The 17,724-nt window shown below is 35.4% G+C and overlaps 1 protein-coding gene across 1 annotated transcript in view; it reads left to right on the top strand.

The window, feature by feature from the left end:
• MIGA1 (mitoguardin 1) overlaps positions 1-17,724 on the top strand; it is a 46,889-nt gene that overhangs the window by 22,295 nt on the left and 6,870 nt on the right. Inside the window, exons 8-10 of the mRNA XM_026096763.2 lie at positions 7,559-7,659; positions 17,229-17,347; positions 17,521-17,593. Coding sequence (XP_025952548.2) covers positions 7,559-7,659; positions 17,229-17,347; positions 17,521-17,593 — 293 coding nt within the window. The remainder of the gene's footprint in view (positions 1-7,558; positions 7,660-17,228; positions 17,348-17,520; positions 17,594-17,724) is intronic.

Genomic DNA, 17,724 nt, shown 5'->3' with positions numbered 1-17,724 from the left:
TTCAAGATAATCTTGGGACTGTTTTAGTATGTTAGAAGAGAGATCCTCTTTACTAAGCTGGTTCCTCAGCTGTCAGCACTTATGATGTGTTAGTTCAGTTTATTAAATACACAGATGTGGCTTTATATTCTTAAAATTCACATTTTGGCAATCTATTATAGGTCTGTATACATTAAATCTTCCTTGAGAGTTGAATTGCAGAGTTTTTTCTGGTGAGGTCTTTCTATTTTGAGATTTCAGTTTTACAATAAAGCATGCTGCAATGATTCGGGGACTGTTTTCCAGAGGCCACGTTCTTTATAGTTAAATGCCTTTTTATAATTTCTTGTCTCTCTAAAAAATTTTTGCACCTGTCAGAAAATATTCCAGTTCAGCTATTGGATATATGGAGGACTTGTTTATTGGATTTAAATCTTGAAAGAAACATGCAGCTATCACCATTCCAAAATGTAAAAACTGTATAATATTTTCTAATACTCTCAATTATCATGATAAAGTTTCTAATGTAGCTTTGTCTGATGGATTATAAGAAAGATAATATACTTAAATTCCTTTCTCAGGTGTGTTGATGTTTACTTTCTCCTAGCTAGGTAAGAGCATTAAGGTGTATATTTTCATTGCTTTAGAATATAAAAGCAGCAGCCATATTGTTCTGTTTTACACATCACTAAAAATGTGGTGGTCAGCAGCTAATTTAACTTTATGGGCAAAGTCAGTATCTAGAAGATCTGAAAGTGATGAATTATTTTAAACATCCCAGAAATTGCTATTGCTTTTTCCAAAGTATGTGGAAACTCTTTTAAAGATTATGAGCTTATTTTGAGCAAGTCACATCTCTTTCCAGATGGCAAATATTGCAAATCAGCATGTCTCAATTTTCAGGTGGATTTTTTGTTGAAGTGTGTAAATGTAATTGCTCATACCATTCAATTTTTATACATATTTTTTGCTTATATATATTTAAGCATGAAGAATTACTGTCTTTCATATACATTGTTTTAATCAGCTGGACTCTTTTTGGATTAAGGATAATATCAAAGTAATAAATACAGGTGACTGAAGTAGTGCAATAGTTGACAACTATCCTCCAGCCATATGTGAAGACTGGCTGTAAAGTTGCCTCTTAGTAAACCAACAGAGAGACTGGTACAGTTATTTGAATATGGAACACAAAGTGAATGAACATCAACTTGTGTTTTATATAAGGATATAAGGATAATTAGGTGAGCATCTAGTATCTTGGGAAAAAAGTCTTCTTAAATCTGTGTGAGAGTATTGTAGTGGAAGGCTTTATGTGGACCTTGAAATGTTATAGCTATGCTTGGAAAGTGGAGCATGGAAGGTCAGTTAAGTCAGCTTCTACTGAGGAAGCAAGATTTGGTCTTCTGTTTGCACAAAAGCAGACAGTCATTCTGTGCATATAAACTACTGAGGCATTCCTTAGGAAGGATGTAATTTGAAGGCTTAGCAGTTAGTCCAGTTGAAGCTTACCTGAAAAAGGGTCTGTGGTGGCTGAGAACATAGGAAGGTCTGCAGATACTAAGAGGAAGGTGGAATTGTGAATACTCAATACTCCTTGCTGTCCCGTATTCCAGTTTCCTCAGTTGTTCCTTTCCACTAAACCACTGCTTTGTTCCCTTGTGTGGGTGAGCAGAAGGTGTGTGTTCACAACAGGGGCCTCCGGGAAGTGTGAACACTTACTAGCAGTCAGTTTGGAGTGATCGAATAGCACAGGAGTGTGTTTTTTGAAATGAATCTCGGTTGTTCTTGCTCTTTGCACTTTGGTTTGCATCACAGAGTGGTCTTGGCAAAGACCAGTGAGAAATGTTTTACTTACAATACATGCTGATATACTGGTAGAATACAAGATTTGGTTAGGTAATTTTAGAAGACTCTGATCTAAAATATATGTTTATGCTTAAGTCAATAACAGCTTTGGTTAAAAACAGTAAGGTGAGATGCGTCTAGATATAAGCCCTTTCTTGGACCTAGATATTTACTTTACTGGAGAACATAAATGCATGACTTAACAATAGCTGTTAAATCAAGAATGAGCTGTTTGGTCACCCTGCTCTGTGCTTGCCTTGCCTGTTTAAACCAGTTGCTGTGTGACTCAGTCATCAGAAGGGCCATCTGAAGATTGAGATTGTTTTCCACTTGTAAATATGACAAGAAGTAATATTCACTGGGTTCTAGGTGCATGTTGGAAGACTTCATGCATGAAATATGTTACTAGCTGCTTGGTAGGACTGATGATTTTTTTTAATGAGTATTCACTCAACACTCTCTGAGTTATGACTATTTTTAAATGTAAATAAAGCTGGAGTCTGCTTTTGGATGCTTCAGCAACAGTGCTGACAAACCACTGTGCTGCTTTTGACTAGCTGGAAGATGGACACATTCGCTGGAATTGGATTACATAATAATTCATGAGTTTGTGCTCTCTGAACTTGATTATTTTAATTCCTTTGTCTAGGCATGAAACAACATGTCTAGGAAGTTTGACCAGCACAAAACACAGTAGCTGGCTTTCTGTAAATGGCTTCCTCTGCAAGCTTTTCTTCTCTTCGGTGTCTGTAAAGGTGTTGGCTGAAGTTATTCAGAAGTGCTCTGCCTGTCTCATCCTGCCTTCCTGCTCGTGCTGTAACCGCACTAATGTCCCACTGATGCAGCAGTGTTAGGGAGAATAGGGAACAACAGCTTTTATGGTGACAGTCAGAACTAGATTCCTTGACTTTAAATTCTTTGTCAGCAGATAAGTGCTTTCCTGTTTTATTACTGCACATAAGTGTAAAATCCACTTGCAAATGGCAGCCATGTTTCATGCAGGTTTGGAGGGAAGATAGCATATATATGTTTTAAGAATTTAAAAACATTAATTTGAGTGCATTTCTATCTCTAAGCTCAAATTCTCCTTCGAGAGTTTGGACGGTTAGCTTTTTGGCCTGTCTTACCACAGGAACCGATCAGAGCAAAGACAGAGATTCTAGATTAGTACTGTGTAAAACAGAAGTGAAAGGGCTTTTTTAGGTTGCCTCATTTCCGATAGTTGTTTGCAAAATCTTATAAAGCCAGGATTAAGTTCACATGCTTAAGCCATGTTCCATATTCTTAGCATTTTTGAATACCCTTAATCTAACTTTAGAACCACCTGTGCATTTTCAGGTACTACGATTAAGAGTCTCTGTGGCAATTACTTTTGGCAATATTGCATCCAAAACTCTACTTCATCCTCTTTACAAAGGCAAACGAACCCTAAATAAAGCCCTGGCTGCTCAAATAAGTAAAGTATATATGAAGCGCACATGCTCGCTAGTATTTCTTTCTTTAAAGCATTAGACTACATAGGAACTTGGGATGACTTTCCCAGCAGATGCAGCCTCTGGTGGGTGGGTTCTCCTTGCAGCTGTTCATTCCCGGATTGTCATTGTGCTGCTGTCTCTTTTCTCATGTTCTTGTGTCTAAGAATGTTCTCCTCGTACGTGTATGGTATGTACTCCAGCTGTAACTTAATTTTTACTCTAACATTTTCATAATGGTGTGTTCCCTGCACAGTGTGGGTATTGATAAGCACCTGCTTGGCTAAGGTTATTTTGGGGTATTGGGGTGGTGACAATGGGAAAGCCAGAAATCGCTCTCAAGGCTGTTTTCTTTTCTTTGAGTAGACTGATTTGTATGGACATACCGCATGTCAAAGATGCTAGTATTTCACTTAGCACTACCAGCCTTTTTTGAATCAAATCTATCATAACATGTAAATTTTATGCCTTTTTTGTAGTAATGAGAACTTTCTTTGATAGATATTTCATATTCAGCTTATATGTGAAAATATTTTGGCTAGGTGGAGGTTTTAGGCCCATATTAGAAAAAACAGAGTTATGACTCCTTCAACAAATACAAATGATTTCTATTCCATAAAAACATTAATGCTACCAGAGTCAACAAAATAGTCTTAAACAAGAAGGGGAAAAAAAAAGCTTTTCACATGTGTAAATAAATAAATAAGCTTTCCCTTCTCTCACCCCATTCTGATCTGGAACAACAGAGTAAGGGTGTGTGGGTTTTGTTTTTATTTATTTATTTTTTCCTTCTCTCATTTCTGCATAGGCATGTGTAATGAATCATTTTGGAGTTAGCTACGTATTAAGTAATCTTCCTAACAAAAATGAACTGACAAAAATCATCTTTTCTCAGGAATTTGGTCACTCACTTGCATAGTAGCATATTTTTTGTTGATGTTAGTAATGATTCTTGCAAGGATTACTAGAAAAATTAGTTCTTTTCTTTTGCTCTTTCAACATGAACTACATGAAATTTCTGGTGATTGTACAAAGTAAAGTTCCTATAAAATGATTGCCTTAAATTTTTGTTTTATTAGTCTGTAACATAGACTGACAGTCATAAATGGTCTTGATAACGAGTCTCATAAATGATCTTGATAACAAGTAAGAAAACAGCTAATGCCATTTTCAGTGCCAAATGATTAATATAAGTTTAAAGGTGCAATCAGGGTTGAAAAAGAAGGTGGGGGGAGGACATGCAAAGCTATACTATGAATACTTTTAAACCAACTAGCGCTTAGAAGTTGCTGTTTGTTAGTTTTGTGAAAAGTTGTGTCTGCACTGGAAAAATGTAAGTTGAGTATAGAACTTGATGCCTATATCTTTTTTACATAGGCACCAGAACACTGCCAAGTTCGGCTGTAGTTTATTTAGGTATTCTGCATCATAGAAGTCACTTATGAACTGATCAGATGATATGTCAAATCATGGCAAAAATGTATCAAAAAAGTAAACACTTCATGTAAGTAGTAACTAAAATTTAGGTATTTAAGAGAAAAGCTACTCTTTTAACATTTTTTACTATCAGTATCATTAACTGTAGAGGTCTGTGTAATCTGTAGCAGGGCAGATATGACCTCTACAGATTAACCCCTGATTCTGTGTTATCTTGGATTGGAAATTCTGTGGTTCATTCATTTATACTAATTTACACATTTTTAGATACATACAGAATAAATTTTAATTAAATAGCATTGTTCCCATTTATATTTAATCATCACATAGCCCAAAGTTAAATATGGCAATGTCACACTGAGGATATTTTGTTGTAATTGTACTGTAAATTGTACTGTAAAATTGCATGTAACACCATAATCATCAGACAATATCCACAGAGTTGTAGACTTCAGTCTAAGGTAAAGTTGGGACTTCCCTATGAGGGTAGAGGAGATGTTTTTGAATTGTGAATAAGTCAATATGTTGAGACTACTTGGCAGCTGCGCTCTGTGTAGGTGCATCTTAACATCTGGACTAAAACCATCGGTGAGGTCATTAACAATATGGCACGTGTGTTACTGTTGTAACAGTTTGTAATTTGTGTTAGTTGTTACAAAGCAAGTGTTGCATGTTGCCTACAGACCTGGGAGGATCAGGAAAACAATATTGCTTTGGGTTGCACTTGAACCATGTGCTAGAGGGTTTCTCTCTGTGAGGAGTAGAAGCTTTTGTTTTAATTGTGAATTTATTATGGATTTAACCAAACAAAAGGTTCAGTGGAAAAATCTGAGACCAGGCTATACATCCCTGTGCTTCACTACTTTATACAGTATTGCAGTTTCAGCAGCTGCTTATGTGACAAAGTCATATTAGAAAAGCATTTAATATAGTATTAGAGGGGTATTAATGCAAATTGTGAGCTAGAAATAAGAAGGAAATGTCATGCTACTAATCTGCTCTGACCAGACCTCAAGCATATGCTTTACAGATCACAGTTTGGTTTTCGGTTCTAGCTCTTCAGATTCTAGTATAGGATATGATTGTTTCTCAACCAACTTGTATGTTGCAATACTTTTGCTCTTGGTTTTGAGGTTTGAAGAGAGATTAAACTACTAAGAAGTATCTGAAGAGATCAGAAACTTTCAGAGGCATATTGGTGAAGTTGTGATTAAAAGTTGGATTCAGCCTAACTCAACAATGTTGTGTAACAGTATCTAGTAAAATATCTGTCCAAACTTTTAATAACTTTTTCATCTCTGAATATAGTCAAAGACAGTTATCATTACGCATAATTTTTAAACTGTCATTCCAAGTCCATAACAGCCACTGAAATAATAGTTATGTGGATTGTAGCATTTCAATTGATGAGTAAACCATTCCAGTATATTGGCATGTGGCCGTTTTGCTATGTAATAGTGTTTTTTATAAGGTATTGCCTTAGCAACAGGTCTGGATGACATTGGGTAGCTGGTTGCTGCTGACTGTTGGAAATAAAACAGAGGCTTTTTAGCAACACATGTGTAATGTCTGAAGGTAAAGTAACCCAAAATAAATGCCTGTGCTTCACTGAGAATGTAGTATGGGCCACATCAAGCCAAAGTCTGACTTACTGACTTATGAATTTAATCCTTCTGTGAAAGTGTTTGTGCATGGTGAAAACAAAACCATATATGCTAGCAGTATGTGCAGGAATTGAAATCTGAAAATATAGGAAAAGCTGAGGGAAATTGTATTGCAGATGATTTTAAGCATAGAATATCAGTTCTTTTAAAGGCCTTAATAATTCCAGTACTACAGGAAATGCTTCCCGATGTGTTATTTTGATGGAAAAGATTTTGGGGAAAAGAGGATATAGTGAAGAATTGAAACTCTTCTTGCACTGCTGGAAAGCTGGCAAGTGAAAAAGGCATGAGAAATAGAAAAATAAAATAAGATTCAAGTTATTGTCAAAGCTAATTGAAGTACAAGTGATATATAATTAAATGTCAGAATTACAAAAGATATCTTGATTATTTCTATATAACAAGTATTTCATAGAGATTCATTTCTTTATAAATAGTTAGTGTTGAATTCTATGGGTTTTAGTGTTTCTTTTTAAGAAAAAGAAATAAAAATTTAGTGAAATTAAAATTACACTTTAAGAAATAGCAATAGAAGTTAAAAACTACAGTGCTGAGTTTCAGCAAAGAGTCTGAGGAATCTGAGGAACTAATAGTAGGTACCTATGTTTTCAAGAGAAGCACAAATGAATTTTTTTAATTTAAAATAACACTTCTTGGCTGCTAAAACATTGAGCCTTTGTTATATGACACTGCAGAGTTGAATACTCTGTTTTCCATTGAGGTGACTATAGCAAAGTAATATCTTTAGATACCTCTATCTTCAGAGGTCTATGAAAGAAAAGACAAAACCCCTGGGAAATTTTTTTCCTCCTCTTTTTTGTTCATTTAAAATCTCTAATATTACAAGAGGTATTTGTAAGTCCACGTTAGAGAAAAAGACAGAAAAATATGGTCACCTTTGTATATGTTGGCAGGTCTGAAGAGAATTTACTCTCATAGTAGTACAGTGGTGTGCCTTCCAAAAGAAGTACTGTACAAATTGTAAAATATAATTAATTGATAGTTTCATGCATGTTTTCATCAATTTTATATGAAAAATACTGACTTGTTACATAAAGATTAAAACAAACCTGTAAAAAAATAAAAGAATCAAGACATTCTTAAGATATTGGGCTATCAAAAAATCCCATTTATCAGTTTATTTTTCTTATTTTAAAGATAAGAATACAGACATTACTGTAAAGGATAACACAGATGATTTCTGCCTTCGAGATACATTGAGCATTGCATCAACGGACTCCTTTGTTTCCACAGCTGAGGTAAGAATCTCGAAGATTGCTTTTTTAAAGATTCTAGGTTCTGTTTGAAGAATGAAGAGAAGAACCCTAGTTCCTTGCTTATTTTCGTAAGTAAAACTAATTTCTCTTGCAAAAAAAAAGACTTCTCTTGCATAGCTGTAATCAGCTTTCTAGTAGTTCAAGTAATGAAATTGGAATCAGACAGTTTGCTTTTTTCCTGTCCACTGGCAGCATATTCCCCAACTCATCTTAAAAATAAGCTGCTCATGAAAAATATCTCCAGGATTTCATGAATGAAGAAGCAAAATTAATTGAGGCTGTAAAAGTTTCTCTTACATTCTTCTATTGTCCTCCCCCTGCTTCTGTCCTTTTATCATAATATAAGGACGTATGAAGAAGGTTCTGCTTCTTTGGAGTTGGGTTTGGGTGTTTTTCTGTTGTTTTGTTTGGTGGGGCTGGGTTTTTTTGGAGAGGAAATTATTTGAAATTCACAACTATCTATTTCAGTAAGTTCCGTTCACACTGTAATAAACTTCATCTACCTATTCCTCCTCATCTTGAACACAACCTCAAAGAATACATAAAGAAAGAATCTTTGGGTAACGGGGCATTGCCTGTTAGCTCTAACCTGCTATGGCTTCCTAGAACTATTCAGAATAATTTTATATACAGCCACTCACTCACTCGAACGAGGAGTATCTCATTTTATAGTCTCTCAGGAGCTGAAGTGATCTTGAATAGTATTCTCCAAATTACAGGAAAGGCAATTAGTCTCAGAGGGTACATTCTGCGTTAGCTATCACTGTCATATGTAGCACTACATCTGAGCCACTAAACTCAGTTCTAAGAAGAGAATCACATATACACACTTTGCAATTACCTTTTGACTGCCTATTATAGGGTTTGTTTTTCCATGACATAATTACCTTGATTTAGTAATTTACATCAAGTTGTGATGATATGCTTAGCATTGATTTCTAACAAAGATTGAGTCTGTAGAAACTATTTGCCCTTTCCTGTAATTCAAATAAGACCACAATTCAAGCTTGCTTCAACTCTTTTAGCTCTTGAGAGGATCTGTAAACTGTTATAGTTTGTGCCCTTTGTACCTTTCTTGCTTGAACTTTATCAGTATTTATGCAACTTGTGTTGCCTGGCTTAAAAAAAAAAAAAAAAAAAAAAAAAAAAAAAAAAAAAGGATGTCATACCTTTGGGGAAAAATTACCGTGTCCTGAAGCTATAAATTTTCTCAGCGTTTGCTAAAGAAAAATTTGAGTCAAAATTGGCAACAGCTTTAGACCTTGTCTTTCCATATCCTGAAAATACCGTCTGCATTTTGATACCTCAGAGCCACTTCTGTCAGCTCCTTCTCCCAGGAAAAAAAAAGATATGGAGACACTCTCTTCCTTTTGAGCTGTTCTAACCCTTAGCAATAGAGCAAGTTCTCTGATTTCCTCTCTCAGATTTAATAGTAGAATCCTCATAGACTGCCTCGTAGCTGCTAGAAGGAGTCCTAAAGATTGAGAGCAATAAGTATCTTAAAGTTTGAGCACCAGCAAACTTCTGGATCCAACATGAGCTTAACTACAGGGCCAGTTAGCTCTACAGTAGTAACATATTGGGGCATCACTGCACACCGTAGCTAAAACTAAGCTATGAACAAGTGCCAGTTATCTTCTTTTATGAATATAGTGTCACCTTCATGTAAAATTTTGTCCATCCTCTGGGGGAGAAATGCTTTAAATTAGCACTGCAAATAACTGTGGCAGTGACATGAAATAGTTACTGCTTCTCAGTGTATTTCAGTTCTTGATAGATAACAGCGATCACTTAAAAGTAACTGGATTAGAATCGACATATTAGACTTTGTATTCTAGACATGATAATGACATGTAGCTTTTCACTTATCTACTTCTTCCTTTTTGTTATTCTTGCACTTGCAAAGAAGTGGAATGTTCCAGGTTAAGGGGAGCAAGGGTTTTTCAGCTTTGGATTTGTCTCAGCCAGTGGGCACTTTGCCTTTATCCTATGCTCTCTGATTGCAGTAGCTGTCCTAAACTGTGTGTGCTGATAGAAATGTTTTTCAAAGCTTTTGGTTTTTAAATATGGCATTTATACACACACACACATATATATATATGCATATACTACTGTGTATATTTGCCCCACTGGAATCATTAGTAATTTCACCTTCTGAGAAATTACAAAATAGTAGCATTTTTGTGGTCCACACCATGCTGCAAGCTATTTTGGCAGTTATTCATCTTCCTTCTACATTGCATCCTGTCCCAAAGAGCAGGATTATGTGTTTTTATGTGGCTCTGGTTTTAGAGACTGGAGGTTGTTTCCATGTTTCAGTGCTGATACACAGTCAAGTTCAGTTCACTGCCCTCAAGAGAGATACAAGCAAAGATGCAAGGAATCCAGAAACGAGACATAGATGTTTTGATGGAAATCTATAAGGAGATGCCTTAGGAGATGACATGAATGTTGTGTTGTGTCGTATTAAAACACAGCATAGAAGGGTGGCTTTCAAGAAAGGGGATGTACAAAAGTGGGACAGCTGGCAGAGTCTGGATCACACACCTTTCTGAGCTCAACAGGATAGCAGTAGGGTATGTCAGCACTTCATCCTGGCTGTGGCTGATAATCAAGAGGATGCTGAGAATCATGCACTTGATTCCTCATACAGAATTGTGCCAGTCTGGAGACCTAGAATACACAGGTGACTGCATCCCCATAAAGATGATTTAGACTGACAGCTTCCTTCCCCAAGCCCAGCCAGCCTTCCATTCCTAAACACATGCAGTCTCAGAAGCACTGCAGAAGGGTTGGTAAGCCTATCTGCCTTAATTAAAAGTTGTTGATACTGCTTACTGTGATAAATAATTGTATTTTCTTCACCATTTGAGACGGTCCACCATCAGCTTGGGTTTATGAGAGTTAGTATCCTTTTCATATTCTTGCTATCTTGCCTATGGTGTGATCAAAATAGCCACCACCTTTGGCACGAGTACAACAATGAGTGTGCCAAATAAAGGTCTCTGCCTCCTCTTCCCTGGCTTCTATTGCATTTTTACCAATTGAATCTTTTTCCTGCTCTCCCTGACAGTTTCATTGCAGCCTTTCCATTGTCAGTACATATGTACCTCATGTATGCTCTACTTTCACAAGCTGATAGAACAGAAACTGTAGTTCTATTATCAAATAAAACTTGCTTTCTTTATCAAAACATTAGTTCAGCTCAAAGCTGAGGAAATTTTTTAGTCCTATGAATAATTTTTTATATATTATAGTATTTATATATAACCCATGTATATTATTTGTATATATTCCATATATATATGTGTGTGTATAGAAGTAAATAAAAGCCTTGCTGATATATATATAGTATATATGTTTTTATATATATATATATATATATAAAAATAAAAAATTATATATATACTTTAGTAAAGTTTTCTTTTTCTCAGTGCAAGTCTGTTAAAACAGTGTGGGAATAAGTAGGCTTTGTTAACAGGAAAAGAATGCTGGATCCCAATATGCATAAAATTTTTTGTAAATGGAATAAAAACTTTGAAAGCGTCTGAAATAGAATTTCAGATCCAAAAAGTTCTCAGGAGGAGCTCTGTCACTGAAAGGTAGGGTTGGCTTTTTCCTAATTTCCAAATAGATGTTTTATTCCTTTCCTGAAATAGGGAATGTCAGAGCGAATAACGTTGGTGAATAACAGTAACGTATATTCCTCTGCATAGCATTTATAAATAAGTGTTTCTTTCCTGTTTCAGCACAAAAATCAGGGATATGCCTTCCTGTGCTCTGACTGCCTTCAGAAGCGTGAACATAATCAGTAATCTGATCTTCAGACCTCATTGTTCCCATCCTGGTCATTCCCCCATGTTTATGTAATCAGTCCAGTTTGATGTGAATTATTGTTTTACTTCCAAAATGTAGTACTGCGGTCTAGCATGCCCTGGATAACAAACCATCAAGAGCTCCCTTGTTACTAACAGTTGTAATGAGGTATGGAGATCCCTTATATTGTAATTCTAAAATGCTTGGGGAAAGGAGGGAAAGAATTTATCACTTCCAAAGTCTTTGCTACCATGAACAAAAATATTTCTTTAAAGAACCTGTACCTGAAGTGCCACTAACCACTGCCTATTAGTTTGGGCTAATTTCAAAAGCTTTCATCTGATGAAGCATGATATCCAATAATAAAATTTGTCTATTCATACCTCCATCAGAAGATTTCCATCTCCCAGTCAATGTCTGTAGTGTCCTAGGCAACAGCAAAGCGCTGTCTCACTTTGAAAAACACCTGCCATTCCTGTGTCCTTTCTAACAAATTCCTCAAACTTCATCTTTCATTTGTTTGGGTTTTTCTATTCATTTGCATTCTGCATCCTAGTAGTTAGCCTTACAGTATTTGCATTAGCCTCATGCTTAGGAGCCCCAGTTAAAAAGATTATTGGGGAGAAATATTTTGCCATAAAAACTCACTGCTTTGGCACTTCTCCGTGTGGCAGTGAAGAGTGGTCAACAGGAAATGGGTTCCTTTGATTCCTTCCAAAGGCAGCTGTAGCTCTTTGGCTATGAATAGGAAAAGTTGGGTCAACAAGTGATTAAATGGTTGGTGTCTTATAAGCTTAAAAAAAAAAAAAATGGAGTTGATCCTTCTTCTCTAGCTGAAACCTTTGCTGTATATACTGTTTGCATACTATATTAAATATCTTCACTCCTAGGACAATGAGGAGTGGATTGTAAGGAACTTTAACTGTTGTGTTGCTGTGTGCTGACAGCCCATACTCTACTGTTTCTAATTCTTCAGAAATTTACATAACCTTTTGTAACAAATTGTGTATATTAGCACTGAACTAACTTTTGCATCATAATACCTCTGTGTCTGTGAAAGTGCAAGTACCAGATGCAGCATGCAGAGAACAGCCTGGGATTGTTCTGCCTGGCGAGGAGTAGTACTACCACTAATGCTTCCAACATAGTGAATTTGCTTTCTTCATTATGCCTAAAATTAATTACAGAGCATATTAAACCAGTATCACAAAATAAATCTCATATAACATAGTGCCCTAGCCTACTAGATTAGCATTGGTATACAGTGTAAGCCAAGACTAAAGGTTCAGTTAAAAACCATATTCAGAACTTGTTTTTTCCTCAGAAAAAATGTATTGGGCCTTGTAATGTATACAAACTGTTCGTGGAAGTATATGAACTTCTGGTTTTTTTCGGATACTAGGAAGAACACATCACTTTACAATTTCAGCTCATTAAAGTAGTGTCTCAAATGTTTTAGCTAGTAGACACTTCCTCCAACTCCCAAAACATGTTTCACACTCATCTTGCTACTTGTGCTTAAAATTTTTTTTAATTGATGTACACATATCCAGAGGAAGCATTCATCAGCCATTATAATAGAAGATAACCAGAGTTTTTTAGAATTTAAGGAATGCTGACTGTACCAGTAAATTGACATTTTTATTAGATGGTATTAGCAAGAATTCTTAAAAGCTCTAGCATTTCCTGCTTTTTAGACTTATGTTCATGAAGGTGGAGTTATCTTGGTAGTCAACAAGGTCTTGGTGGACAACTGAGAATTCCTTCTATTTATTAAGAAACAACTTGTGGGTGACAAATAGCAGAAGTACTGAGTCTGTTCATTAGATCAGAGCAGTTAGGGAAGCCCAAGCTTAAAAAGTACTAAAGGTTCCAGAGATTTGACACATCTTACGATTATGGTTTTGGCACCTCTTTAACAGCAGACACAGCCTTAAAGCTGAACTGCCCATAGAAAATTGATTAGCATCTGACTAAGAACAATCCACTGTTGCAGTCTTCAGAAGCTGGTGGTTACAGTGCATGGAGATGGCAACCTATGGCAAGTTTTGAAGATCTGTCCAATACAGGTCCTCATAAATATCCTGCCTAGTGGTTGTCAGCAACTGCTATTTCTTGAGTCTAGAATTCGTAGAAGTTAAACCTCACAAGATTAAATATTTTCTAAAGCAGCAGTTTAATCTTGTTTATCTCTTCTTTGTCCTTGTTCCCATTTTTTCTTTTCTTGTAGCCACATATGGCAGTGAGGAAATCTAGAGGTTGGTATGTCAGGTCCATCCTCACAAGGCTCTGTTACTCAGCTACCAGCACTTTTGGTAGCTGTGCATGGAGTACTTTTTCATCCAAAGTGGTGTATTAGGAGTTCCAAAATGGCACTCGCTGTGCAAAGAAGTGTTGACAGAAACATCAGAAAGCAGTCCAGGAGCTTTTAAGAGTCTAATTTGCCTGTGATGACAGGGTAGAGGATGCTGTGGCTTTCTGATAACTTCACCACCACTGTTGGGGAAACACACAGTACATATGGGTATGTAGTAGGGTAAAACCCAGCTACCTGAATACAGCATATGCATGCCTATTTGTACAAAGTAGTTATAGTGAACAATCTCATTTAAAGCTAACCCTACTCTCCACCTTTTACCTCAAAGGTGACACGTGCTCAGAGACTCTTCTGGAAGGAAGGAGATTTCTTTCAATGCTAGCTTGAGAAATTCTTATCTAGAAAATACTGTATGCTCTGCATGTTGTTAAATTTTCTGTATGATTTGCCCAGTCTTCTAATGTCTGATCTCTACTATGGTAGAAATGTATGTATATGCTGAGAGCATCTTTAACTAGTTTGCTTCTGAACTAGGAAATTTATATTGGCAAGCTTTTGCCTTCTTTCTTCTCAGAAATAATGACCATTATTGAATGTTTGCATGACCATTTAAAATATATTATGGTAAGAAAGCAATAGGAAAAAATCTGTTATGACTCCAAAAAGGTGTTAAGATGTAGCTTCAGAGTTTTTCTGGAAATCACACTTTCTAATTAAAGTTAGAGGTTCTTCCCCAGACCTATCTTCCTCCCTCTTCTTTATATGCTAAGAGAAGGTAGTCGTAGAAGATTTTATTTTATTTTTTTTTAAGGGCAATTGTCTAATCCTAGTTGCACCCCTTTTTCAAATGCTGTTGGTTAGGACTAACTTCAGTGTCTGATCAAGACCATCTCAGTGGCAGGATAGTTGTAACATACTTTCCTACTTAGCTGGTTGATTTAACCACTTTCTTGGTGTTCAATAATATGTATACAGCAATAACACAGCTATTTTATTTCATCTGTTAGCATGAGAGGAAGCAAAAAGTAAAGATCATCAAGGACCTCATACTCATCAACTCCCAGGTATCAGATTCTTTGTTAATCTGTAACCACAAAGGCTGCAATCAGACATCTTTCTCTGCTGAAGACCTTATCTCAGGCTGGCTGGCAGCAGTTGTCTGCTGGCAGGTTATCTGCATCTGACTGCAGAAATCGTGCAAGTCCTGAATCAAAGTCAGTTTGCCTAAATATCTGAAGAAGGTAGTTTGCCTCAAGTTCACTGGAGAAAATTAGTATAATTCCTTTTACTACAGAAATGATAACCTCCAAGAAAGAGACAGCTGTTTACAAAGGGCTTGTCTGTTCACAATGTGTTCCTTCTCATGCTTTGCAAATGAAATAAATGGATTTTTTTTATGGCTTCAGTAATAACTGGATCAGGTAAGAAAAAAATTAATATACTTCTTTGTGTTATGGTCTTTATTTTGGAAAATGTGTTTGTATCTTTCCACAGGTAACGTTTCCATAACTAAAATGTAGAAAAACAAGTTCTGGAGTAAAGACCTTTATACTTGTTATACCTGTTCTAGATATTACCGTATTTTTTACACACTTACACACTTAAACACACCCCAAAAAAGTAAGAAATCAATGTTCCTGTTTCTTCCAGTTGGTTAAATTATTTGTTCCTACATATTTTCATGTGTATTTTCAAATGAATGTTTGTAGTTTCCTATGCTTAATAAGAATGTAAATTTGCAGACTGGTATTTTGAATTAACAAATCCAAAACATTTTGATACTGTGGATAATACTAAATTTTTAAGAAAACCTTTGATCTTAATAGCTGTAAATCTATTTTAGGAAGTCAGCTTATTCTACTCTGTCCTTCCAAACTGAACAACTGATAAACAAATATGTACTTTTAGAACAGAATAGTTTTCAAGCTAGATGAATTCTAACAGCATACATTACTCATCTAGGTACAACATCTTATTGACCTTAAAGTTTTTATTTTTTTCACTTATTCCATAATCATGGTGTTGTCACTTGAGTCTCAATTCAAGAAAGCATTTCTATACAGGGTAGAAAAAATTCCAAATAAATCAATTTAAAATGGAACCTGAGAATTTTATGAAAGGAAATTTATGATGTGTTTCCTTATAGTAACAGGATCCTGGTATCAGCAATTCAAAATACCAGTTTACATCCCAGTAAATACATACCTTCTAACAATGTGTTACACATGTTAGAAGATCAGTTCCATTCATCTGAAATTCATAACTAGTTCATGTTCTTGAATGTTTACAGGAAATAAAACAGGCTTTGTCACATGCTTACATTCTTTCCTTTAGTAGGCAAGCCTACTTGGCCAAATTACTGTTCCTGTAATTTGCAACAATAATTTAAAATCAGATTTTTATTTGATTTTAATTTTTTAAAAATTAATATATAGTTATGCTTAAATCTGATTTTAAATCTTTCTAAAACATAGTGTAGGTCTTACATAGAGAGATTTCAATTACGGTGAGATTTTTTCTGTCTTTTTCTTTTTTCTTTTTAAGATATTTCTACGCTCTGTTTTTATAACATGGAAGCACAGGTTTGTTTCCACCACCTGGGACATCTACAAAAAAATGAATTAAAAGAAATTGTTGGAATTCATGTTTTAGTCACTTACTAAACAGAAATATGTGTACCTCTGATTTTTTGGGGGAGCGGGAATTAATAAAATGATGCAATGTTTTTAGTGAAAATAGTAACTACCCATTGTTTGTGGATAAAATATGATATTCTCTATACAGGGGTTCTCTGTATTATTTATCTGCTTTGACTTCTTAATCTGTTGTTGGTTTTTTCTTTGCTCTAAAGCTGTCTGAGTTTATTTGAATTTACATGATAAGCATTTAGATAATTAAAACTGCAGATAACAAAAACATTTTTGGGGAGCCCATACTGGATGGGCTGGATGTTCATGCTTCATACAATATGCTTTGGTAATTAGCAGGCACATTCATCAGGGAAACAAGAAGGGTGGGAAGATGTAACTATTTCCAACTTCTTAAAGATGTGTGTGATACAATCTTTCTGTACTTTGTGTCTTGATTTTTTTTCTTTTTTGGACAGCATTGAGACTTTTTTTTAACGTTGTAACATTAGATGTAACCAGTCAGAACCAAAACTGAATCTATTTTATTAATTGAACTTTTGAAAGGTACAGTATCAGACTGTAAAAGTTACAAACCAGTAGCCACCTTAATAGTATGGTGTTTCATTTCTGCTTGCTACTTGAGTGCTAACTCCTTTTTTGGGGGGCAGGTGCAGAAAAGGATACATCTTTTACTAGAATATCAGGCCAACTTTTGCTTTATTTGTTTTATCTTTTTAAAAATTATTTTAGCAAGCTCTTTAATGAAGATTAAAAAAATTGTGTTTCAGCTTGCAGAGCACAGAGAGATTCGTAATACCTATGGTCTAGATTCGCTCTGCCATTGTCCACTGTATGAAGAAGCTATGCACTTGGCAGAAGAAGGCAAAATTTATTCCCGAGTGTTAAGGTATTGATTTATGCTTACCTCATAATTTCCAAGAAAAGAAAGTTAAATATTTTACATAGAACTCATTTCAAAAAATTATTTGTGTCAGGTATTATTTCTAAGTAAGAATTAGACTTGGTATAACTTTCTTGTGCTTCTCTTTTTAATGATTGTTAAACTTCTATTTTATATAGGACTGAAATGTTTGAATGTCTAGGAGACAGTGACTTTCTTGCTAAGCTTCATTGTATTCGACAAGCTTTTCAGGTAAATTCAGAGTTTTGTCTTGTTAAGCCTAAGCTACATGGCAGTGAAACTATCAATGCAGTATTTGTGCAAGCATTTTTGTAATGTATTATGTAATTAAATGTTTTCTGGTTGCTTTTGTTTTTATAATT

Source organism: Dromaius novaehollandiae, chromosome 8 (genome assembly GCF_036370855.1).
Source record: "Dromaius novaehollandiae isolate bDroNov1 chromosome 8, bDroNov1.hap1, whole genome shotgun sequence".
Lineage (NCBI taxonomy): Eukaryota > Metazoa > Chordata > Aves > Casuariiformes > Dromaiidae > Dromaius > Dromaius novaehollandiae.
The sequence above is the reverse complement of the archived record's forward strand: the minus strand, read 5'-3'. Positions and strand labels throughout refer to the sequence as shown.